The following is a 26,242-nucleotide window of genomic DNA, read 5'->3' as shown; positions in this document are numbered from 1 at the left end:
TTTTATTTACTTACTTTATTTTACTACTTTAGAATTTTTGGCTCTTAAAGATGTCTGTCCATGTGTGTAGTTTGGGGCAAGACTAGAAAAGATGCCCCAAAGTGCTTGCTGCTGACTTGCATTTATAATCTTGCAATAATCTTGCAGTTGTAGTTTGACAGGCAGGTCGTTTTGTAATCTACTCGCTTAATTGAATCGAACGCGGGCGTTTAACACCCTCTGTACCGAGGCTGACATGCTGTGCAGGACGGAAACCTCGGCGTGTAGCAGAGCGTGTCCGCAGAGATAAGAGTCGCCCTCGCCACTCCAGTGATACTGAGATCGCTTTCCTTGATATTAACTGTTTCCTTCACATTCATTTGCTGCATGTTTTGGAAATAAAGGAAGAAAAACCAACTAATGAAAACACAACAGGTGCTGATGTGCGTACGGAGACGGTTCTCAACATGCTGCCTGCTGGTTCCTTCCTCCAGAGTCGGCCCCCCCAGGTGTTGATTAGACCCCCGTCGGCGTTACCGTCAGAGCCGTAATGGGGCTCGAGGAGGAAGCTTGCTCGGCACGGAAACGCTGATTTCCAGCAGAGAAAATGGCCTCCGGTCACGGTCTAATTGGCATTAGTTAACGAAGCAGGAGGACGGCTGATTGGTGAGCTGCCTGGAGCGAGCTGCGGATGGCTGTCGTGGTTCCGGCGCCGTCCAGAGAGGCTCGATGGCAGTTTCACGCCGCCACAGATGCTCATCATTCCCCTCATACTTGGACAGAACCTGATGGACTTTTAAATCTAAGATAATTTTAGATTACAACACATTTGTTTGTGCACACTTGTCACTTAAAGTCCTTAAATGGACCAAAATAGCAAAGTCGTGACCCCAAGATTGGCATTAATGGGAATCTCAGTAATGAGACCCGGTTATTATTTTTTAGGCCGACACGGGCCGATTTTAACTCAAGTCAATCTTTATTTATAGAGTTTAAGACAACGAGGTCGACCAAAGTGCAGTACAGTTAAAAACAGCTGAATAAAAGGTGTATATTACAAAGATAAAATAAATAGAATAAGATAGGTAGATGGGATAAAAAATGAGAGTAAAATAATTAAACATTTTTATCTGTTTGAAATAAAATGTTGCCAAAATCGACTAAAACTAATCAAAAGCAAGGAGGAAAAGTGTTTTTAAAGCTGATTTAAAAACCTCAAGTAATTGTGCAGATCTGTTCTGTCGATTTTTGCTGCTTTATCGAAAAATGCTACCGCCACATAAACCGATAGCATCTGTCTATTGATTTTTGGTGCCCTATAGAAAAAATGCTACCTTATGGTAGCATTACCTACCTGTTGTAGAACCAAAATTTGACTGTGTTTTACTCCCTAGCCCACTTCCTATTCCCCCAAATGGTCCTTGTCGCTTGCCAGGCCGTCATTGTAAATAAGAATGTGTGAATGACTGAATGAATATCAAATAAAGCGATAGAATTGTTTTTTTTCCCTCCTTTATCGTATAATGTTCACAAAGTGTAATGCAATTCATGTCATGGGTAGTGTATTTTGAAAGATACTCAACATCCCATATTATCAATTTTAAATCAATATTTCAGGGGTAGCATAATTTGATAGTCCAGTAACATCCTATCAAATAATGCTTCCGTCACTTAATGCATTCAGGTAAGACTACTAATCACCTCACTGCCACTGTAGGATCAATGTCAGCATACTAACACCCCACAATTTATCAATTTTCTAATCACTATTTTTTGATTGATAAGTATAAAATAATAAGAAATAGAAGTAAAGGCACACAAACAGCATGGACTGAAGGGATGCAAGAAATTATGGGCGTGGCAATCAAACTTTGAAAATCGACTGTGCGCAGAACCACAAAGTAGCAGTTCTCGACGGGTAGCATGGATCGACAGAACAACGGCAGGTTATTCCAGGTAAAGGCTCCGTCACCTCTGGTCCTCAGTCGTGTTTTGGGGGCGACCAGTAGCAGCTGATTGGAAAAAGAGCAGTCATGTTCAACTCCACTGGCAGTCTAGTCCCAGTTTAACAGGTTTCTCAAACATTTGTTTAAATAACGGGTTAATTACGGCTGATTATCTGGAGCAGGAGAGGCACGTCTGAGAGGGCCTGACAAAGCAGATCTCCATCAGCGTATCAGCTTCCTCCAGGACGTGGAGGCAAAGACGGGCTCTTTTTAAAAAGCTGACAAACTGAAACACTTGCATGCTGCTTTGATCATTTCGTACTGTGGAGATCAGATTTGTTTAATTTCTGAGAATAATCAGCTAAAGGTGTCACACAGCTGCCAGTGCGACACGGGGGGGAGCTCGGTTTCAGCGCCGTCTCCATTATCTGCCAGGAACAATCTGGCTGATGCTGAAAATCACCATGGCAACTGGTGTGAGAGGATTATACGGAAGAGTATTAGGGCCAGGCAGGAGAAAAAATATTTGAGAGGGGAAGATTTTTTTTTTATTGTGCACTTCGAGAAAAAAGTCGAAATGTCGAGATTAATTTTGAAATACAATTTTGAGAAAAAAGTCGAAGTGTCGAGAATAATTTTGAAATACAATTTCGAGAAAAAAGTCGAAATGACGTGATTAATGTTGAAATACAACTTCGAAAAAAAGTCGAAATATCGGGAATAATTTTGAAATACAATCTCGAGAAAAAAGTCGAAATGACGTGATTAATGTTGAAATACAACTTCGAGAAAAAAGTCGAAATGTCGGGAATAATTTTGAAATACAATTTCGAGAAAAAAGACAGATGTCGAAATTAATATTGAAATACAATTTCAAGAATAAAGTCGAAATTTTGTGAATAAAGTCGAAATTTCGTGAATAAAATTGAAATACATTTCGACTTTTTTCTCGAAATTGTACTTCAACCGTAAACTCGAAATTTCGACTTTTTTCTCGAAGTGCATAATAAAAAAAAAAGCTTCCTCCTCTAAAATGTTATTTTTCTCCTGCCTGGCCCTAATACTCTTCCGTAGGATCAAGCCTCTGCTGGTGCTTTACCTCCTCTGGACCTGTTTTACCTGTTTTTTTAGGTTGCAGCGCCCCCGAATCTTCCTAGCTTCAGCTCAAACTTCTACTTTTGAATTTAAACTTCCAAACGTCCTGTTAGACCAGCCTCGATGAAATGAAGCTTCCGGGAAAGGCTTCAGCTCCAGAACGCCGGCCTCGCCAGCGCTGGTTCATCTGCAGTGCGCCGGCCTCGTTAGACTAATTGGCCGGTGTGGGGAGTGTCAGACATTTGTGGGTTTTTGCAATTATGACCATGTTCTTTAATACGAGAGGATGAAAAAGTGCTTCCTCTCAGGAGGGAACACTTTGTGTCAAAACGAGCCATAATTCAGGATGTGAACATAAAACTGCTCCCGTATAAGATCTGAATGTTAAATTAAAGTATGAGGCTGTATTTATTACAGCCATCCTTAAGATTGCTCTGAAAGTGCAGCTGACATTTCTAGTAAATTTAATCTACTTTGTCTGCCGAGAGTTGATGGGTTATTGATTTTGGACATTTCTATTAAAAAAACTTTTCCTTTTCGTGAGCCAGCGCAAGAAGTCAGTGTTGATGTTGAATTTGGACAAAATTGAGAGTGTAAATGTCATATTGTGGGTTATTTGGAGCTTGATACAGCGTTACTTTGACAAAAATAAAAGATGAAATGATGTCTGAGTTCATGTTGAGGAAAGAGTTGAAAAGGGATTAATTATAACCAAAGAAATTTTTTTTTCTGATATTGAACATTTTCTGGTTCTGATGGATGACCGAATTACAGAAAACCTTTCTAGTTTATACATTTAAGTATCTCCAAAATTAGGCAAGGTAAGTTTATATGTATAGCACAATTCAACACAAGGTAATTCAAAGTGCTTTACATCAACATTAAAAGCAGCAAGACACAATTAAACAGTAAATAACAAATAAAATGATAAGAAAAGAGGTAAAATAATAAAAAGCAAGTTGTTAAAAAATAAGGGGCAGTAGAGTACCGGTACAGGTACATATCTCATTCTTAAAATGGCAGAAAAGAATGACGTTTCTATACGGTCAAAACGTAGAAAGACCGGGTCAAATACGGTATTACAAAAAAAAATGATAAGCTATCAGTCTATTTTATTCATAAGCCAACCGTGTACATCTTGAGGAAACAAAATAATCACATGATGCTCTTCAGTCCAGGCATCTCTAGGTTTCCTTGATGTTTCCATGAAGCGCTGTACATATCTGGTTACCTGGTTAGTTACCTGGGAGGGGGGGGGGGGCTTTATTTACCATGTCAGTTAGAATTGATCTTGTGGAGTCCAGACCGTCGACGTCTTAATCCGGTTCATTAAGCAGGACTGAAGTTGCTGCTTTCAGCCAGCGTGATTAACAGAGTCGTCTGGAGAGGCCCGACCTTATTTCATTTAAGACTTTTACAGATTTGGACATATTTTTATTTTATTTTTTTTTTCATTTCATTCTTTATTTCATTCATTAAAAGAAAAACAAAACAGTTCAATATACATAATTACAACAAATCTCTTTCCTTGAATGAAAGGGAACAGAAAGAAGACTAAGCTTATTTTATCCGTCCCTTTTTCCTAAGAAATCCAATTTCAATTAATGTAATAATAAAAAAAAACAAAAACCGACTAAAAATTACGCAATTAAAAAAAAAACCCCGTTTTCCAATAAACGTAATTTAAAAAAACAAAACAAAAAAACAAACAAACAAAAAAACAAAAACAAAACTACAACAAAGTTATACAATAACAAAATAACTGTTGTCAAACACAGATAGTCGTATTCTTTTATGATTCAAAGAAAAAAAAATATGACAATGGTGCTAAAAAGCGAGAGAGAAAAAAAAGAAAACCCACCTAACTTAACAATTATCATGATATTTCTTCATCAAACTGGCTTTTATTATTCTTTTAAATGTAATGTTTAATTTGCATTCTTTGGCTTCTGTATCCAGATTGTTCCATTTTGTCTTATCTTTGGTAAATCAACCATCGAGTTGGGAGAGAGATACAAGTAAAGTTTATGTGCAACCTGAATGTATCTCGTTTTAAAATGATGTGTGCTTCGTATGCTATCGTCGATCTACTGGCTTCCACATCTGCTCTCGGTGCTGCATGTTAATGTAGTCGGGATTCTGAAAAAGGCCCTCAGACTCATCATTCTGCTTGAGTTTGCACAATAAATCACAAGTCTGGCTCTGAATTACGGCCCCGTGGAAGCAAACTGGGATAAATGGCGCCGGCTTGACGTGCATGAACATAATTACGAGGGAATATTCGAGACGTCTCTGTTGGAAAACAAAGACAAGGTTGCAGCCGGGCGTCACTAGACTTAAGACTGTACTGTGGCTCAGATCATGCATGCGAAAAAAGATTTTTACACCTATTTACATTTAAAAAAGCCTAAATAGTGCTTTAAACTATACAATCAGATCAGATTATGTTGTTGACTGGATCTTTCATTCACCACCTGAATGAACAGGTGGCAAGTGGCATTTGGCCACTTGTGAACTTTACTCTAGTATTATCGCCAATTATAAAGCCAAACCAACTGACAGGACAAGTTCATATTACTGTGCAATTTGAACTGTTAAAAACATTTGAATGGTTTAAAAATTTGGGTCGAGGCTTGATGATTAAGGAAAAATGTTCCCACACTTGCAGACCTGAAGGTAGACCGTTTGAGACTGAACCACTGCAGCATGCAACACAAGCTGTCATCGTTGAGCAGAGGTCCTGACCAGAACCAGCAGGATCACACCGTTAACGCACTGTTTCACACTGATAGTCACTGAAATTCCCCGTGGGTCTGACTCTCTATTTTACCCTTATTACGTTAGTTACTTCTAAACAAAGTCACCATCTGTACTGCTGATGTTAATTCTGTTGTCTTGATACGTTTATGACGTCATAAACACAGGTTGGCGTTGCCTAGCTACGGGCTTACCTGTCTCATTTCTCCTGGCTGTTTTATCCCTGCTGCCAGCGAATAACTTCCTGATATCCATCTACAGGAGTAATACTGTTTGAGTCAAATCTAAATCAGAATACTATATGTTATATAAGTATTCAGTAAGTTGTTATGGGCTAATGTTACGTAACTTTTAGTCACTCAGCTGCCGGAGAGCACCTCTCTCTCTCTCTACACCTGAATGAATTACCATATTATGTAGCCATTAAAATTAATGAATGGCTATTATTAATTAATAATAGCCATTTTGTAGTTTATGCTATGTAGATTTAAAACTCCAAGGTGATTTTTTTTATTTATTTATTTCTTGACCGGTGAAATTTATACTGGGGCACTGCAGATCAATACTGGAGCACTGCAGATCAATACTGGAGCACTGCAGATCAATCCTGGTGCCCTGCTGATTTGATTTGATTTGTATTCGTCTCAAATATGCACAAACATCACCACAACCAATTCCTTGTGTGTGTTATACTTCTTGGCAATAAACTTCTTTCTGATTCTGATCAAAACAAACGGCATATACTGTATAATAATAATATTAAAAAAATAGCACATTGCGATGAAGTGCAAGTTTGAGAGCTGAAGGAAGCAAAGCTTATCCAGTTCAGCCCCCCCTTACATTGTCATATAGTATATAATACAATTATATATAAAATACAATTTATATATACACATATACGTACATGCACTGCAGATCAATACTGGGGCACTGCAGATCAATACTGGGTTTCTGCAGATCAATACTGGGTTTCTGCAGATCAATACTGGGGCTCTGCAGATCAATACTGGGGCATGTGCTCCACTAAAATATGTCTGGCGACGCCGATGCCGCTGGGTAAGAAAAGGTTTTCTGTGATGCAGAAGAGCTCCGGATCTCAGTTAAAGGCATCAGCTTGGAAGTGTTTTAAAAAAAGTAAAGAAATTACAGAGGACAGATTTTGTAAGCAATTTACTAACAAAGTATTTTAGATTTCCAACATCTGTTTCCATTGGATTTCCAGCAGCACCTTGTGGTCAGTAGGAGAACTGCAGCTTTAACAACCCTGTCTTAAGGTCCCTCTTTGCACTCCGATGTCGTCACATTTTAATCTGAGGTGTGACCTCTAAGAATGGTATGTTGTAGACCAGTGTTTCTCAACCGGGGGTCCGCAGACCCCTAGTGGTCCGTGGTGTCATTGCAAGGGGTAAATAAAATAAAATAAAATGAATATATATATATATATATTTTTTTTTAAAGATCCTCTGACATTTATATAAATAGATTATTATTTTACTCAAATGTGACTGAGACCTTTATCTACCTAAACTACAGAGGGTCACGTGACCTTTTACTCTTTACAAGAGTAATTAGTTGTATTTTAGTAAGAAATCTTGCACCTGTTTGCATTGTTGAAGTTACTGCAGGACACTGTTGATACAAACATAACACGATCTGGCTCTTATTCAAATTATGAGCCCCCCCAGTGTTTCAGTGGACATACATCATTAATTTATAAAAAATGCTTTTATTGTGAAATATATGCAGGAAGCTGTTAGTGGAACGCTCATTAACTTACAAAGTTAAAGTTGGCACTTGAAATTGCAATAATCAGAGTTGATCAAAAATACGCAGGGGGTCCAGAACATCAAAAAGGTTGAGAACCACTGTTGTAGATTATACAGCGATGACACCTCGGTGGATGTAGAACAGTATCATCAGCATAGTAAATGATATTGTCAAACTCTCTCAGGTGCTCTTTGACCAATTATTTGGATCAACAGCAGCATATATCCACGCGATGCCCTCGTTCCTGTCATCTTCTGTCTGCCTATACCGTTAGTTGCCTTAAAGGTCTCCAGGGAAATAAGTAAGTGATAAGTTTGTATTTCTGGAAGCCAAATACGGCTGCACACATTCTTCACACTAACTTTGCAAAGTGCTTGCATGGTTATTTTCCTGGTGCCTGGATTGGTATTTCCTCTCAAGGTCTGCATTTTTCCCCCATCAGGTATTTTATATCATAAACATTAGAACCGCTGATCCTCAAACTCGCTCTTGAACCAGAAAGAAAATGAAACGCAGCATGTTTTCAGCATCTCGTCTTAATTTCTTGACACTCCTGCACCGAAGTGCTCAGACTCAGGTGCTCGATGCGCGCCGTGTCTCCTAATAAAACAACTCCCCAGGTATTGATCGCCCGTCTGAGTGCAGACAGATGTGACTTCTGTTGTTACGAGGCTTCTCTTGAGCGTGAAAGGGTGAGAGGCGGGCCGGAGGATGCTCCCATCTCCTAATGTGGAGCTCACGCTGTCGTACTTTCATGAAACCAGTAAAAACAGCTTCACCTCACCTTTTATTTCTCCTCAAGAATGAAAGATGCCCTGTATTTCTTTCCTTTGATTCATCTTTACAGACACTTCCTTTACTCGCCTCTTCGTTTCCTGAGGCGGCCTCTCGCCAGCCTTCCCCACGGCTCACACCTTCCCACAGAGCAGATTTCTTATAGGAAGTGATTTAGGTGGAGAGTCCCAGTCAGAAGAAGTTATCAGTGAGGAGGAGGTTGAATCTAGACTTGCAGTTCTTAAAGGTGACCTATTATGGCATTTAATGTATATTTTAAACAGGCCTTGAATGTCTTAAAAACAATCTAAAGCTTGTTTTTTCTACATAAATCATAAATCCAGCCTGTGGGCCCTGTCACTAGTTTTACCGCTTCTAACCTCTTTTTCTGCACCTCATTTTTAGGGAAGGGGGGGGTATGATAATGAGGCTCTGTGCTGATTGGCTCCCTGAATGACGTGTAGCAGGGGAGGAGGATAAACCCTCGCTCCGCCAGAGCAGCCCGAGCCTGTAAATTATCACAACACTGAATTTTCACAAATGGAAACTTTATTGTTAAAAAAATAAAATATGAGTTGTATATAAATAACATTTATGCACTATTTCAGCCGGATCTACCCGGCGGATGCTGAACGCTGCCCCGGAGCCACGCCGGGCGCCCGGGAGCAGCGCGCATCACCGCAGCTTTAACGGGGGAATCTGACCGGTTCCGACCGGCCGGGGCCGCAGGAACCGGCCTGGACTGATAGCAGGGACTCCCAGGGACCGACCAGCGGAATTTCAGCCGGATCTACCCGGCGGATGCTGCGCGACGGGCGCCGCAACCGCACGGCAGGCGCACAGATCGCTCCGGAGCGCATCCGCGGCGCATCGTCGGTTACCGGTGATCAAACCGACAGATTTGCCTGAAAATCTCGGAGGGTGAAGCTGGTCCAGCCTGGGACAGACCCCCGAGGACCCAGCTCCCAAACCACCCGGGAACCTGGATGATTTAACCCGGATCCGCGGCGCCGTCCGACTGGCTGAAGGAAGGACCGCTCCAGCAGCGGAGAGAGCTGGTTGTGGGCGTGGTTTCAGCAGCGGAGGCTGAACCTCTGGAAATCTGCTCCCGTCGTTACGTAACGACGGGAGCAGATTCTAATTGGCTCAAAAAAAACCACGTGACACTGGGGGACTCTGTCCGGCGGGGGTCAGAGAGCTTGCAGAAATTCATGGTATTTTGTCTCCCCTGTGCTGTCAGGGTGAGGGGAGACCACTTTATATATGTTAAAACAAGAAAAAACGTGTTTTTCATAATAGGTCCCCTTTAAGACTTGGTCTTGGTGCATCTGCATGTGTCTGTATTTAATTACAGTTTTGTGTTTATAATGGCCTTGTTTGAATAAATATATAGCATCATTGGCCTTTGAATAATATTTGCATATCGTTGATTGATTAAGCACCAGGTCTATTTCAGTGATGCTGATATATGGTGTAATCTGGCTACTATAATGGTAAATGTAGTCCATAATTGTATCTTTAATATTTAAAATTCAGGTTTCATCTCCAAATTAAGTCCAATTTAAATCAGTAACATTTACTATTCATTCCTTTTTTTTTTTTACTCTGCAGCAGACGCTTTATTTTTTACATTAAAACTTCCTCATAACTTGACCGACAGTCCACAGCCTCTCCACAAAAATGACAAGACAAGGTACAACACATGGTACAATTTTAGTATTTTCTAAATCAGCTGCAAGTTAAGACATTAAAACAAGTTTGCCACCCTTGTGGACAAATCACAGGAACATCTGTCGTCAGCATGTATCAAATAGCTCACATCATTACAGCAATCCCTAAGGATCCATAGCCAGGAAGATAAGTACTTTGGCTGGAATCTTGGACCCCAGGGGAATAAAGTGCCAACGTGGTACATTACACAAATATACACTGTGAAGTTGAGGGGAGCATTAGTAAGAGCTATGTCAAAGTTCCTTTTAGCACGGCATGTCAAGGGCACACATCCAGCACACTGTTCATTCCTTTTCTGAGGTGGAGGGGGGTGTTGGAGGCTTGTTGTTTTGTTAGATGACTTTGGGACTAGTTAGTAGTCGTGTCAATCCTTAAAAGCTCTGGAGTCAATCCTCCAATAGTGTAGAAATAGCGGTAATGCAGTCGCCACACATATCTGATCTCAGCTGCTGCAGTTGAATACAAGCTCATATGGAAACTAGCTGAACCAGGATGGTGCTGATGTTCTACAACAAGGGAGGATCAGGAAATAACTAGGTTTCTTTTGGTCTCGGTCTTGAGCTGAACTAGTCTTGGTCTTGGCTGAATCTCACCCAGGTTTGGTAGACATGCTGATGCTTTTCAGAGTCAGTTATGGGTTCATTTCTTCCATGGTCTTATCATCAGCTCGTCACCATGGATGTATTATAGAACTGGATGGTACATTGAAAATGGCCGCCCATTCATTTCAATGCATTCTTCTCAGCCAGCGCATACGCCGAAAACATTTCTGACTTCCGGGTTTACTTCCGCGTTAACGGGCCCATAGAGCATGCGCAGTTGAGTCACCTCCCATGATGCTCTGGGGCCTCCCATCATGCCCCGGGGCAATGCCGCAAATATTAATATAAAATGTATTAATATAATATATTAATTCATGTATATTATTACATGTATAGTATTACATATATTATTAATGTATTAATATAATATAATTACATAATATATATTAATATAATACATCCGTGGAATGCACGGACACGGCTGTGACGTCAGCCGTGACGTCACGCCCAGAAAGAGACTTTTCTTTGACTTTTCTGGCCGTTATAAAACATTTTTGACGGATATAAAATCCATGACTTAAAAATATAGAATACAAAGATTAGTAATTGCCGGGGATTACAGCTGGAGGTGTCCTGTGAACAGTTTTAGAGGCTTCTTTTTTACTATTGCAGTCTATGGGAAAAAAGCTTTCTGGGCCCCATGGGATTTTTTGTTGCAGTACCGCGGCTGACCACTGGAAAAAATCGGCGTGCCTTCTGAGTGCGAGACCCGGGGGCTGCTCGTCACCCACCACCTGGTCCCCTTAGCACACCTGGAACCTCTCTCCTCTGATTTTACTTCCCCGTTTCTTCATCTTCTCACCTGGTTACCTGTGATTATCTTTAATATTTGTAAGTAACATTTGACTTAAACAATGATTAGATTTGATGTTCAACAGATGCACAGTAAAATAACATATTTAACTGTTGGGTGTATAATATTAATACATGGATGTCTACATCAGCCCTGTGCTGGTTGTTATAATAAATAAATAGTGTTTACAATTTTTTTAAAGTAAGACCAAATGTATTCATAATGATAAAAGGTAGGACAAAATAGTTTTTTTTTTTCTCTTTTAATATTATAAAAATAGGCCTTTCATGGACGCATGTCCACGTGTCTGGGTCCGTGGCTCCGTTTGCACGTGCACGACTCGGCTGAGCTTCCGGTTCCAGTTTCACAAAAGAGGTTAAAAAAACTAAATACGAGCTAAAAAAAAAAAATTACTCGGAGTTAAGAAACTATGAGTTTGCGGTTTCAGGAAAGCTGTTCAAGCATGTTCATGACTGGCTCAACTCCGAGCTTGTTGACGCGCCATCGTCAGCAGAGCTCCGAGACCATGAGTCACCATGGCAACGCGTAGTAACCCTAGGTGATCTTCCTGTTTCAGTTCAGCTGAACACATTAGTGCAATCAAATGATTTATTTAATTATATATATATATGTGTTTGTGTGTGTGTGTGTGTGTGTATGTATATGTATATGTATATATATATATATATATATATATATATATATATATATATATATATATATATATATAATGTGTGTGTGTGTATGTGTGTGTGTGTGTGTGTGTATATATATATATATATATATATATATATATATACGCATATGTTCAGCGAGTAACTGTAGATTAATTAAAATGAAGTATTTCACACAAATAAAAAAAAAAATATTTATCAAAGTTCCCTGTCACGTGGGTGCAATCCTGGGAGCAAACATTAAAAAAAACAACCTTGAATACGCTGTAAAACATATTTCAGACACTTCTTTTCACTTTAGAATTAAAAAAAAAAAAAGGTTTGGATGGATGGAAAAAAATCAGAAGATAAAAATCATCCAAGCATCCTTAATGGGAAATAAGAGCAGTTAATCCTGGTAGACTTGTAAATCCTGAAGGGAAATGTCTTCATTCACACAAACCTGAGCAGGATACTAATCATTCTGAACAATTAATGATACCAGCTTTTAAATCACAGTAATTACTTGATGACTTTGTACTTACTGGAGTGAATATATTAGTGTATGTTAAGGTGGCGGGGACGGGGGGTTGTTTATGAGCGGGTCACTTTTCTCACAGTTCTGTATCATTCACTTTCTAATGGTTATGTTCAATATCCCCGTCGTTATTAATAAAATGGACATTTCTAAGTAAATACCAGCTCATAAAATTGAACTTTTCTGTGTGAAGTTTGATCCCTTGGTGATCCCTGGAAGGATAAGATTATTGGATGACTGACTCAAAAAAAAAACAAAGACTCAACACTCATCATATCATTAAGACTCCTCTAATATGCCTGTTTAAATGGTTTCAGCTTCATGAAGGAGAGGAGACAGAAATGTGGGGTATATGTTGACGTAATCCTGCTCCAGGTTTAGTTCAGAGTCGGTTACCGTGGTAACATGCTCCCTGTATGAGTCTGAAACCGGCTCAACTGAACCATCTACATCCATCCTAAACGCATGGATTTGCTGTAAATGAGGTGTTGGATCCTGCTGTGTTGGAACCGATGTAACGTAACCATCTAATCAACCCTTGGTACCATAATAGTTGATATTTCCTGCAACCCTTAACCAGGTCGCTTCATACCCGGTTAATGCTTCAGTAAAATCAGAGTTGGTTGATGCCTTCACTGCCTGACTTTTGGGGAACGTCCTTGTTGTGATGAGATCATTTCATGGTCTATGAATGTTTTAAAAGCCCTGTTATGTTTATTTTCTATTCCTAGTCCTCAAAGCCAAAAAATATAGTCTCTTGTGTACCCAGGTGTAGGGCTGGGCGATATATCGAGATTTTAATATATATCGATATATTTTCAAACGCGATATGGTACGAGACAGTATCGTTTATATCGATTATTTAAAAAACACACAAAAAAAAACTTTTTTTTTGAATGATTTTGATATAGCTTATTTTGTGACAAATGTATTTGAGATTTGCACAAATGTTTTGTTATTTGCACAACTGTCAACCTCAGTGGAAAAGTCTGCCTGTTACTGTCTACATTGTATTAATTGCACAGTGTATTTTAATTTAATTGTTATGCAGGAAAGGGATATTTGTTTTATTTTATTCAAGAAGCATTTTTATTCTATATATGCAGGCAGTTTATTGTTATTTCATTTGTTTTATACATTTTGATATTGTGCAGACCTCTGTTAATAAAGGTACCTGTGTGACATTTGGCACGAGGCTTTGTATTAAAACTGAAAAAAATGAAGCTAACAGAGATGCTATGCTATAATGCTTTGGGGGAAACCCCAATTATGGCACAGAAAAAATATCGATATATATCGAGTATCGCCATTCAGCTAGAAGATATCGAGATATGACTTTTGGTCCATATCGCCCAGCCCTACCCAGGTGTCAAATATCACCCCCCCCCAAATGTGCGAGATCCTCTGAAAGTGTACATTTCTGTGTTGACAGATGGGATGTTTGGGAGGTGTCACTCTGTTCCGGTGAAGGAGGGTTACACCTACGACGTCTCGCCGTCTGTGGTCCAACGCTTCAGGGTTCTGCTGGAGAAGCTCTCCAACAGAGGTACCAACACACACTTTCACACAAGGAAATGCCCTTTTCATGGTGTCGTACGCATGTAAAACTTTCCAAACAAAGTTTTACTTGCTTTTTTATCCCCCTTCCGAATGATTGCTCCTGTGCTGTGCCTCTTATCCTGCAAGTCTCATAACCTCCACACACACCAGTACAGCAGGTGTTTTACCTGTCTGCATGTAGAGAAACACCCTGCAGCTAAAGTGAGAATCCGTGTTTGAACTTTAATTTGTAGAGATTTTTGTCTTAATATGAGCATCAAAAGAAACAAATGAATTTTTAAATGTTGTAAAATGTAGCCTCTAAAACAAATCAATGACTTAAAATGTGCGTGTTGAAACACAAAAGCACCGTATTCCATTTTACATAACGTCCTTCCTGTTTCTGCTTATCATGCAGCTATTGTGAGGCTGTTATGTGTCTGTTTTAATCTCTGCTGCTACGACAAAACCATTTCCCTCACAAGATGTGATCTATTTAAGAAACACCTATACTGTATTTAAAAAAAGCTGTATCTCCCCCTCGACAAAAAGGTCCAGTGATTCAATTCTTTTGTTTTTATTCCTTGGAATTGGATGCTCGTTTTTATTGTGTCTTTTTTGTCCTGCATGCTTGTGTAATTTTATAGCTGCAGTAGTTGTATCTGAGGCTTTTACAGTGGGATCCCCTCCCCTTGTGTAGCATTTATTGTGACAGTAAGTTTAATACACTTCATTTGGGAATGAAATGAGCTGCGATGAGCTGCAGTTGCCGTGTTTGACCAGCAGAGGGAGCCAGACGTCCGTCTAACGTCCCGCTGTGCGGCCGCGTTTCACGCGCTTTCATCAGCTTTGCTTTGACCAAAAGATCTCAGTTTTACAGAGAGGAAGGGAAAAAAATCTCTTTCATCCCTGCAACTGGTCGAGGGAGAGTGTTTGTTTAAAAAAAGTACAGCTACTGTTTCTGGGCAGCTTAATATCATCTCCACCATGTTTCTTTAGAGCTGCGCTGGAAACACGTCCGGCCCTCTGGATGAATGAGAAGGTTAAAATAAGATGCTCCTCTGGTTAGTTAACCAAATCAGGGAGCAAAGGAGGGCTGCAGGAATAGTCAATTTTTTTCCTTTTTTTTTATCCCCCAGAGAGGCGGCAAATTTGAGACATCTGTTTCCAAAGCTAAATGAATAATGGAAATGAGATGTTTAACCTCAGTTCTTGCAGAAGCTGTTAGAGGGGGAAAGGGGAAAAGCTAAAGTGGGATTTTATTTCATAGGATGCAAATGTAAATTGACTTGAAATTCCCATCATTATTATTACTTTTTTGGATGTGGTAAATGTGCATCTACTAGAAAAACTCATGTAGTAAGATGTTGGGTTAATGAATTGCTTCATTGAACCTTTTTTAAACCTGTTTACCAGCTTAAAATGAAGCTGTCCTTGCAGACTTTTTTAAAACTCAAATATTAAAAACACAAAATGTCAAACACCAAAGATGTAACGTGCAGCTGGAAGTTTTGTTTTTAGATGTTCTTTTTTTTAAGAGAAATAAAAAACTTATTGGGTGGAAAAAAATAAGTCAGCAGCACAAAAATTTCTCACCAGTGTCATGTTAGAATATATACGAGACCTTCCAGACCTTTTAAAGGTAGAAGATAAAACAACAAAAATAACAATAATAACAAACATTAATTTGCTTTATTGTATGAAATATGAGCAAAAAAGTCAGTTAAACATGATAAAAACAAGTGACGGCTGTAAGGAGGAGTGGAAGGGGCTGAGTTGGAGCTCCATCATCCAGTCTTCAGTCTGGAAGGTGTTGGCTCATTGAACAACCACTCGTGAGTGATTCAAGCTCCACTGACCCTTCTGTTAACAGCAGAGATAAATACAGTATCCAGCAAATTTAAAACCACAGATTTGAGGATGGATGGATGGATGGATGGATGGATGGATGGATGGATGGATGGATGGATGGATGGATGGAATGGGTGATATTTTACTGTTCACGATATACCGTCCAAAAAATTACCCACGGTAAGAATTTGTCATCTCGAGGTAAAAACGATAAATTCCCATTGGTGACGTTTTTGTGTAAAGCTGATTTATGGTTCTGTGTTAAATCCACACACAACAGGAAGGAAGGAAGGAAGGAAGGAAGGAAGGAAGGAAGGAAGGAAGGAAGGAAGGAAGGAAGGAAGGAAGGAAGGAAGGAAGGAAGGAAGGAAGGAAGGAAGGAAGGAAGGAAGGAAGGAAGGAAGGAAGGAAGGAAGGAAGGAAGGAAGGAAGGAAGGAAGGAAGGAAGGAAGGAAGGAAGGAAGGAAGGAAGGAAGGAAGGAAGGAAGGAAGGAAGGAAGGAAGGAAGGAAGGAAGGAAGGAAGGAAGGAAGGAAGGAAGGAAGGAAGGAAGGAAGGAAGGAAGGAAGGAAGGAAGGAAGGAAGGAAGGAAGGAAGGAAGGAAGGAAGGAAGGAAGGAAGGAAGGAAGGAAGGAAGGAAGGAAGGAAGGAAGGAAGGAAGGAAGGAAGGAAGGAAGGAAGGAAGGAAGGAAGGAAGGAAGGAAGGAAGGAAGGAAGGAAGGAAGGAAGGAAGGAAGGAAGGAAGGAAGGAAGGAAGGAAAATTCCCGTTGATACGTGTTTGTGTAGCAAACATGGCGGATCTGAGTCATTACAGTTTTGCAGTACAGGTGTACTAATTTCATTGGTTTTTATCAATTCAATTTAATTGGTGTAGTTTAGTAGTATTTATTATTCTTTTAGAGCAGTGTTTTGGGGGCTCCAAAGACTGAATGTGGAGATAGATTTATAGTTAAAAAGATGGAGTTGAATTGGTATTTTTTTTATCGTCATTTTTATCGTTATCGGGATAAATGCCAGAAATTATCGTGATACATTTTTTAGTCCATACCGCCCATCCCTAATGGATGGATGGATGATGGATGGATGGGTGGAGGCATGGATGGATGGATGGATGTATAGTAGATCCGGCAGCCAGTTGCTGCTCAGCCATCCAGCTAACGGTGAAATAAGTGCAGTAGCTCCACCTTGGATAAGTTTATCCAACAGCACCAACAGCAGATTTAAAAGAAAAGATGGACGCGTTACGTCCTAATTCTCAGGACTGTTCTAAGAAGCTGAAATGATGACGGCTAACTGTCCACCACAGCCGGCTATCACTCAATTGTCCACACATTTTTAAAAAAAATGCATAAATTGATGGTTTAAACCAGCAACTGTCTTTGACATTTCTATGTGACTTTGCTCTAAACGTCCTGAAAAAGCGCGGCATCCTTCCTCTGATCGGCCATCTCAAGGCCAGACTGCTGCCTCTGGCATCACAGCACCATGACAGCCACCTCCCGTTTCCAGGCTGGTTGGAGCGTCTGAATGTCCCAATGGGGGCTCTGACGTTTATTAACCTGTGGTGTCAGATGCCGTCTGTTGGCCCGCCACTAACGCCTGTCTCCTCAGCCGCCGCGGCCGCCATTAAAGCCTCAGCGTTATGGCTCTTTGATGGTGAAAGCTGCTCCGACGTGCCGCGCAGCTGTCGGAGCCCGGCCTGTGGCTCATTCCTGGTCGTAAATTAATTTTGTGGGGTTCCACGGGATGTGTCCGGGTGCTGAAATGTTCTGTGACGCGTCAAGCTGACGTAGTTGGGTGTTCAAAAGGGACTTGCAGGGAAATCGGTGATCTACGTTTGAAACGAACAGTTCAACTGAAGATCCATCTGTATGGGATGAGAAATGGTCTTAAATCAAATTATTATGGCGTCTTACGTGAAATAAAATCAAAATCTGAGTCGGATCTCTGATTTAAGCCCAAATGCGTTTAAATAAGTGGTCAGGTCTGAATGAAGTCGCTGATCCTTAAAAGTGCGGATGGAGTCCTGAACCAGAGTACTACGAGTCGGTGTACCTCCATACCATCTTTATTTATGAATAAAAACAGAACTTTCTCTTTTATCTGGAAAAAAATATATAAAAATAAGTAGAAAAAATGCTCCTCAGACAGTAAACAAACATCCTTATAACATGTCATCCCAAATCCAAGTAATGTCTCCATTTCCTCCAGTACTTGTTTCCCTTGTCTGATTCATGTCTGAGGGAAAACCTTAGTTGTTCCATATTGTGGATTTCTTTAACTATTTCTAACCATTCTGAAATGGTTGGACACTCCCTGCTCAGCCATTTCCTGATTATTGCCATTTTACTACTTGCCAACAGTATTTTCAGTAAATACTTATCTTGTTTGTCCAGCCCAATTGGTATGTTCCCTAAGTAAATAATTTCAAAACTAAAATCCAGCTGTAAGTCAGTTATTATTCTAATCGCTGTTACATCAACCCAGTATGTGGAGATGTTGGGGCACTACCAAAATACATGGTAATAGCCAGCAGACTTATTTCCATGAACTGGTACTTTTAACCTTGAGTTTCAAAACTTTATCATATTTTAACTTCTGATTGTATCGATAGTTCTTATTTCTTTCTTTTTGTTTACATTTCAAATCAGATTTTTATTTGTTTTAATGTCTCTGTAAAGCACTTTGAATCACCTTGTTGTTGAATTATACTACAGAAATAAACCTGCCTTTAAAAACAGAGAGGGCGGGGCCACTCTAACTGGGGAAGGGCCAGTATAAGCAGCACATCGTTTCACATTTCACAACTCTTCTCTCTCAGAATCAGCTGAGCTGAGCGAGCGAGAGGGTGTGTCAGGAGGGGGTGGGGCTAGACCGTTTTTTTTCAGGACTTAAAAGCAACTAAAATAATTTAAAAATGGATCCCAAAAGGTCCGGGAAGCCATCCCAATGAAGCTCGAATAGGTGTAATGTCAACAGACGGGTAACGCGGGTCTGAAGCCGTTTCTGACGTTGCCACCAAAAAAAACTTCTCTTCAGTTCTTTCCTCCATTAAAATGTAAAAAGTTTGGAGCCATCCAGAACTTTTATATGCTGATATTTTATAGATTTGGGCCCAGTACTGCCTCCTCTTCAGTCCTGCTGCTGTTTATGGTTGATAAACACCTTTTTCTGACCTTTCCACTGGTTTTCTCCTTCGTCTCCGCACCTCGGGCTGACAGAAATGGAGCTCTCTGGGTTCAAGTGTGCTTCTGGACCCACATCTCGTGGCATCACATCTGGAGGAGCAGTCTGCGCCGCTTGTATCTTTCAGGCAGCATCATCTCTCATCTGCCAAAATCCCAGAGTTCTTGTTGTGCTTCGCACGGCGAGGCCATATTTCCGGTAACATTTCGTTCCGCTACCCCATCTGGCGCTGGCGCCTGCTCCTCTGTTCGCTTGCCAGGACGCCGTGTTCGGATGCGTGTTAAGCACAAGCGACAACCGCGAGAGCCCAGGCGGCTCATCAAGCTCGTCCTTTTTTCCACACTTGCTGAAAATCAGGATTATTATTTGTTTATTTCTGTGCTCGCTGATGCTGCTGCAGCAGGTTCATGCGGGTTCGTCGCTGACAAGGATGCAGACGCCGTTTGACAAGCACTAAAACGGAGGACGGGAAAGAAAACAAGCCCGTAAACATATAATCTCCCTTAAGGAAGTGCTGGACCGGGACAAAGACGACCAGTCCTGGCGGTCCAACGATGCATCAAAGACCTGGCCAAGTGGTCAGCGTCCATATATCCAAATACAGACGTTACGCTCGTCCCCCAACTGTGCCGGCCCACCGGGCAACACCTGCTCCGCCTGAATGCTTATCCGCCGCTGCCATCAGGGATTAATAACGTATCACAGATGCAGAAATGGAAACATGCAGCTTCTGCTCATTCACTAATGAAGAAAAATGTCAAAGCTGGGACCGTTTATTCACAACCGGGGAATCTCAGCGAAGGGAAAAGTGTTGCATCAGAGAGGTTCATGGGAACACTTCCTCCCCCTCCTGTAAGACAGTTATTGCTGAAGTGAACTCCATATGTATTGTGTTAAATACAATGCACCTCAAAAAAATGAGCAATTCAGATTTTCCGTGTACTGTTACATCACAGTTCTCCATGAGGTATTTCGACGTTTGGTTAATCTGACAAACTGTCCATTTCTGGAGGACACGTGTGGACTTGGATCTGTTGGGGTGTTTTGAGGGAATGCTGGGAAATGCTGGATCTGTTACTGTGAGTTATTCAGCTTCTATACAAGTGTTACCCCTTTTCCACCAAACCGGTTCCAGGGCTGGTCCTGGGGCTGGTTCACAAGAACCGCTTTGTATTTCCATAGCTCGGTTTGCTAAAGGGAGCCACGTCATTACGCTGTAAATGTCAGTTACGTCGCTGCGTTTGCGTTGGTGTAAAAATCGGTCTAGATTAGGCTAGATCCTGGATGAAGGGATAGATCGGGCTAGATCCGCGTAGTAGAGGGCTGCATTGGGATTGGGTCCCGCCGGGTCCCGCGGGACCCAACGCAAATCTCGCGGGATCGGGCGGTTTGAATTTTGCTGCAGGCGGGAGCGGGCGGATAAAAAAAACCCCTGCTGGATTGGGATGTAGTCTAGCAACCAGATGGAAATAAATGACGTGAAAAAGAACCTAAAATAAGGTCTTTACAAAACAAAGACAAAGCAAGGCCAGTCAGATATTTGGAGAAACTACATTTAGTGTCTGTGGGCGCATGTTGGAAGAGAGACGCACAGGATTGGGACCGCAGTCGGTCAGCAGCATTCTCTTCTTCCACAGCAATGTAATGGCCAAGCGATTAATTTGTTAAATTACAGTAATTCGTTTCATTCATTAACATTGTTTATTTTATGTTATTTATTAGTCTTATTTGAGCCACTCACAACCTACTCTCGTTGCTGTAACCACAATCACATAATTGATGCGTGCGCAAAAGGCGAGTTTTGCGGGAGCGGATGAAAACACTGCGGGAGCGGAACACACACGTTGCGGGTGCGGGCGGTAATGGTCAGAAATGCAGCGGGAGCGGGATGAAAAAAACAGTCCCGCGCAGGGCTCTACCGCGTAGCACCCTCCAGTTTCGCCTGGACTTCCTCCATGGACACATCTCTAAAAGACAGGTCGTCTCCTCCTCAGACCACTGCTGTTTTGCTGTAACTATATTAATTTGTCGCTTATTTGAAAATGTCTCCGTCTCCCAGTCTTGCTATTGCCTTTGGTCTTAATAACTCCGCCCCATCCACTTACGTAAGCGGTTCTTTCCTCTAGACCAGCAAAGAGTTGGTGCTACCTTGGAACTGGTTCTTCTGGCCCGGAGCCAGTTCTTTGTCAGTGGAAACAGAAAGCCCGGTTCCAAACTCACTGGCCCAGAACCAGAACCAGCCCTGGAACTGGTTTGGTGCAAAAAGAGGGAGGGTTTAGTTGGCATTGCTTGACAGTAATAAAGGTGGTAGTTGGGATGCTGCCAGTGCTGTGCTTGGTCAGCAGTTCTGTTCTTCACTCTTAAGCTGCTTTTTTCAAATGCGTATATATAAATAAATATAAATAAATAAATACATTTTGGGGGGGAGGAGCTAGTAGCAGTAGTTGATGGATGGATGTTTATTTATTCTCACAGGAACAATATTGGAGTTGTCTTGAGTCCTTGACCTCCCCTGCTCTCACTCCATGATCTTAATGTTGTTAATCCTAAACGGTGTTCAGGTAACCGCCTGCGCAGTAAATTCCCGGGTACCTCATCGGGCCTTTGATCCTAAACTATATGTCAGGAGGAGAGAAGTGGTTTTCTGCTCAGTTAAAGTCGGCCGCCGGTCTCCCAGGATGCCTCGCTGTTCCCTCATCTCCTGCTAACTGAGTTCAGGGGAACAACTCCTCCAAAGCAGAGATTCACCGTTGCACGCTCTCCTGAAGTGATGTGTGTGTTTTTACCTTTTACTAAAAGATCTGGACTTTGTTTCTGGTCCTCGGTGCTTCTGTCTGTAGGTCTGACCTGGGAGGACGACGCCACCCAGCGGGTCCTGTCCAAGGAGCTGTCCAAGCTGAGGAGGATCCCCTCCAGGCCTCCGCAGAAAGGGCCCGTCTACAGCGCCAGCAGCAGGTTCGCCATCTCTAACTCTGGGATGGATGAAGGGATGGAGAGATGTGGGATATGTTGGCAAGACTTGATGAACAGTTTCATTAATGTTTCTCCTTAATTGGCCTTTTCATGTTAAGACCCGTGTTGAATGTTTAGGACCGTGTTTTTGATTACTGTCGATTTGCGTATAGAGGGAATGCTCATGACGTCACAGATGCAACTTCACAGCGGGTTACGCCCACTGAGTGGCAGAAAGACTGAGTGGCAGCGTAAACTTTCAGTTTGAGCAACTCGAAAACATCTAAAATGGGAAAGAGCTGTTGTGCGATCGACTGTACTCATAGATTTAGTAAGAATCTGAGTTATCGTTTTACAGACTGCCGAAAAATAAGCTTAAGAGAGACAAATGGATCGCTGCAATTCGCAGAAACAACTGGATTCCAGGCACCGAAACGTGGATTTGCGGTTCCAATTTTGTATCAGGTAATGTTGGATTTTTGGGTAGCTAACGTTAAACGGTCAAATCATAAAATTCGGTGTCCTCATTACTTTAATTTCTACAACAAATCCTGCCTTGAAGTAGGACCAAGCGTCAAGACTTTTGTAAGCCTTCAAGCTTTGCTTCGTGAATTTCCCCGGCGTAGAAATTAAGTAAATATAAATATCAGGAAACTCGATTCATGGCCAAATATTAATGTCCATGGACCACTGGTTCTTCGGGTAACTGTATGGGTCACGCCTTTAATTTAAGCCGATAATCGGCTATTATCCCGTCTTCTCCACAGTTTCCCTTACTAGTTGCAGACGTTTTTGCCACTCAGTGCGAGTAAGGGGGCGTGGTCCAGTGGGAAAGTGACATCAATGCATACCCTCTATACCTGCATCCAAAAGTGCTCTGTTTGCTTTGAAAGTGATGTGTGGATGCGTCTCTCTTCCCTGCAGGCCAGCGGCTGAAGCGATGGACCCTCAGGACCAGAGGGTGAAGCCGGTGGAGGTGGAGCTCAGCAAGAATCTGCAGGATTATCTCCAACGTCTGGGCCTCCTTCCGAAGAAAGCGTCGGCGGCTGGTCTGGGCGCCGCCGGCACGGTGAGTGGTCCCTTTTATTCATTGTTCAATAATCTTTGTTACAGTTTGGAGTTTTAAATACAACATTTTGAGTTTTATAGTTTGTGGCCAGAGCCTCTTGTGAAGTTTTCCGTCGGGAGAACGATCTGTGAGCCGACCAGCTGGTGCACTTCTCCCTTTTACTGTTGGCAGCTCCGTGTTTGAAGCTTCCAGTAAATGTTGTTCAGCTTATGCATCGTTACAATATTCCTCTCAGAGACGCATTTAAGTTCTGCTAAGCTCTTTACTGGATCGGAGTCCAAATACTACGTTAACTCTTCACCAGCACTTCCCAAAGATTCTCATCTGGGTTGAGTTCTGGACCCGGAGGGATCCAGTCCATGTGTGCAAAGCTGCTGATGCTGGTGGTTCAGGACATCCACGGAGCTGATGTTGTTGTTTTTTAATGGATGCAACGTTGCTGAACCTCAACTAACAAAAGTAACCCACGTTTTCTGTTCAGCACTGTAGCCAGGCTGACAAAGAGTCACAGCTCTGTGGAGCCGTGTATTCCTGCAGCTCTCAGTAGTGAAGACTTTATGAGCTTCTTTAACAGTAAAATCACGAGAATTAGAGAAGAAATCAACCAGCCGGTTGTGGGCGTTTCTTCAGCTTTAGCGACTTCCCTAGGCTCTGACTTGTCTCTAGACTGTTTTGATCCTATAGACCTCCCTGAGCTGACCTCACTCGTTAATAGAGCTAAGTCTACCACATGTATGTTAGACCCCATCCCGACTCGACTATTCAAAAATGTTTTTTCTCTTATTGGTGTGACAATACTGGACCAAATCAACCTATCCCTAAGCTTAGGATATGTACCACAGGTTTTCAAAGTGGCAGTAATTAAACCTTTACTTAAAAAACCTTCCCTTGACCCAGACACCTTAGCTAATTATAGGCCAATTTCTAACCTTCCATTTGTATCTAAAATTCTGGAAAAGGCAGTTTCAAGCCAGTTATGTGACTATTTGTATAGAAATGATCTGTTTGAAGTCTTTCAGTCAGGGTTCAGAATGCATCATAGCACAGAGACAGCACTGGTTCGAGTTACGAATGACCTTCTTATGGCCTCAGATAAGGGATTAGTGTCCATATTGGTTTTACTGGACCTCAGTGCTGCTTTTGACACTGTTGACCATGGCATTTTACTGCACAGGTTAGAGCATGTTGTTGGGATTAAAGGGACAGCTCTACGTTGGTTTAAATCATATCTATCTGACAGGTTCCAGTTTGTTCATGTACATGAGGTTTCTTCAGAACAGTCGAGGGTCTGTTATGGTGTTCCGCAGGGTTCAGTGCTAGGGCCAGTCTTGTTCAGTTTATACATGCAGCCGTTGGGAAGTATAATCCAGAATCACGGCATACACTTTCATTGTTATGCTGATGATACGCAGCTCTACTTGTCTATGAAGCCGGATGAAACAGAACCGTTAGTTAAACTTCAGGCATGTCTTAGGGACATCAAGGACTGGATGTCCAGAAATTTCTTGCTTCTAAATTCAGATAAAACAGAGGTTATCATTCTTGGTCCAGAGCATCTTAGGAAGGGATTAGATGGTGTTGCGATGGCTTCCAGTGCAACTGTGAGAAACCTTGGTGTTGTTTTCGATCAGGATTTGTCGTTTAAACCATATGTCAATCAGGTTTGTAAAATAGCGTTTTTCCATCTCCGTAATATTGCAAAAATTAGGAAAATCCTCTCGCAGAGGGATGCAGAGAAACTAGTTCATGCGTTTGTATCTTCTAGACTGGATTACTGTAATGTGTTGTTAGCAGGATGTCCAAGTAATTTGCTGAATAGGCTCCAGCTGATCCAAAATGCAGCAGCACGAGTACTGACAGGAATTCGCAGGAGAGACCACGTCTCTCCAGTGTTAGCGTCGCTCCATTGGCTACCTGTAAAATTCAGAATTCAATTTAAAATTTTATTACTTGCATATAAAGCCCAAAACGGCTTAGCTCCGCAGTATTTACAAGATCTGATAGTACCTTATGTTCCTGGCCGAGCTCTCCGCTCCCAGGGTGCAGGTTTACTCGTAGTTCCTAGAGTATCTAAATGTAGATTTGGAGGGCGGGCGTTCTGCTATCAGGCACCATTACTTTGGAACCAACTTCCAATCTGGGTTAAGGAGGCTGACACCACCTCCACCTTTAAAACTAAACTTAAAACCTTTCTGTTTAGTAAAGCTTATAGTTAGTGTTAAGTAAACCTCTAGCTGGTGTTGGTAAATCTCTAGGTAGTGTAAACTTTAGTGTGTTAGAGTCAGTAGTCATTGTCGCAGCTATAGAACAAAACTATAATAGTTAGTCTCAAATATAGCTTCGCGGTAGATATGCTGCTATAGGCTTATGCTGCAGGGGGGCACCGACATGATCCACTGGGCGGTGCCTCTCACCCTTCTTCTCCTCTCCTTTTCCCTGCCTCTCTTCTCCATTACCATTTTTATTTATTATAAATATCTCATAGCTATCATTTTTGTCCATTGTTCCTGTAGTTTCTTGTGCCGGCCCCCCTTTTTTCTCTTTTGTGTATGTTTGCAGGCCGGAGCCTCAGGAGCTGCGTTCTGGCCTGTGTTCCCGGCCCTCCCCCCCCTCTGGTCATCCCATTGCTTCTTCCACCTGCCTACGTGGATGTCTGCTGTTGCTGCTTCCGCCTGCCTGCACCCCCCCCCCCTCTGGTCATCCCGCTGCTGCTTCCACATGACTGTTGTGTGCTGCTGACGCCCCCCCCCCCCCCCACCTCTGGTCATCCCGCTGCTGCTTCCACCTGCCTGCTGTGTGCTGTCGACGTCCCTGACTCCCCCAGTCTGGCCTTCGGCAGGAGGGTCCCCCCTTATGAGCCTGGTCCTGCTCAAGGTTTCTTCCCTCCTAAAGGGGAGTTTTTCCTTGCCACTGTTTGGCTTAAGGCTTTTCTCCCACTAAGGGAGTTTTTACCTGCCATTGTTTATATAATAATTGCTCGGGGGTTTATGTTTATGTTTATGTTTATGTT

At 41.9% G+C, this 26,242-nt stretch overlaps 1 protein-coding gene across 1 annotated transcript in view; it reads left to right on the top strand.

The window, feature by feature from the left end:
* The window catches only part of LOC133452558 (receptor-type tyrosine-protein phosphatase N2-like), a 271,052-nt gene that overhangs the window by 35,469 nt on the left and 209,341 nt on the right, over nt 1–26,242 (top strand). Inside the window, 3 exon segments of the mRNA XM_061731957.1 lie at nt 14,068–14,181; nt 22,052–22,166; nt 23,088–23,232. Of these exon segments, the coding sequence (XP_061587941.1) occupies nt 14,068–14,181; nt 22,052–22,166; nt 23,088–23,232 (374 nt within the window).

The sequence above is a fragment of the Cololabis saira genome, chromosome 10 (assembly GCF_033807715.1).
Source record: "Cololabis saira isolate AMF1-May2022 chromosome 10, fColSai1.1, whole genome shotgun sequence".
Classification (NCBI taxonomy): Eukaryota; Metazoa; Chordata; class Actinopteri; order Beloniformes; family Belonidae; genus Cololabis; species Cololabis saira.
This window is presented reverse-complemented; position numbering and strand designations above follow the sequence as displayed.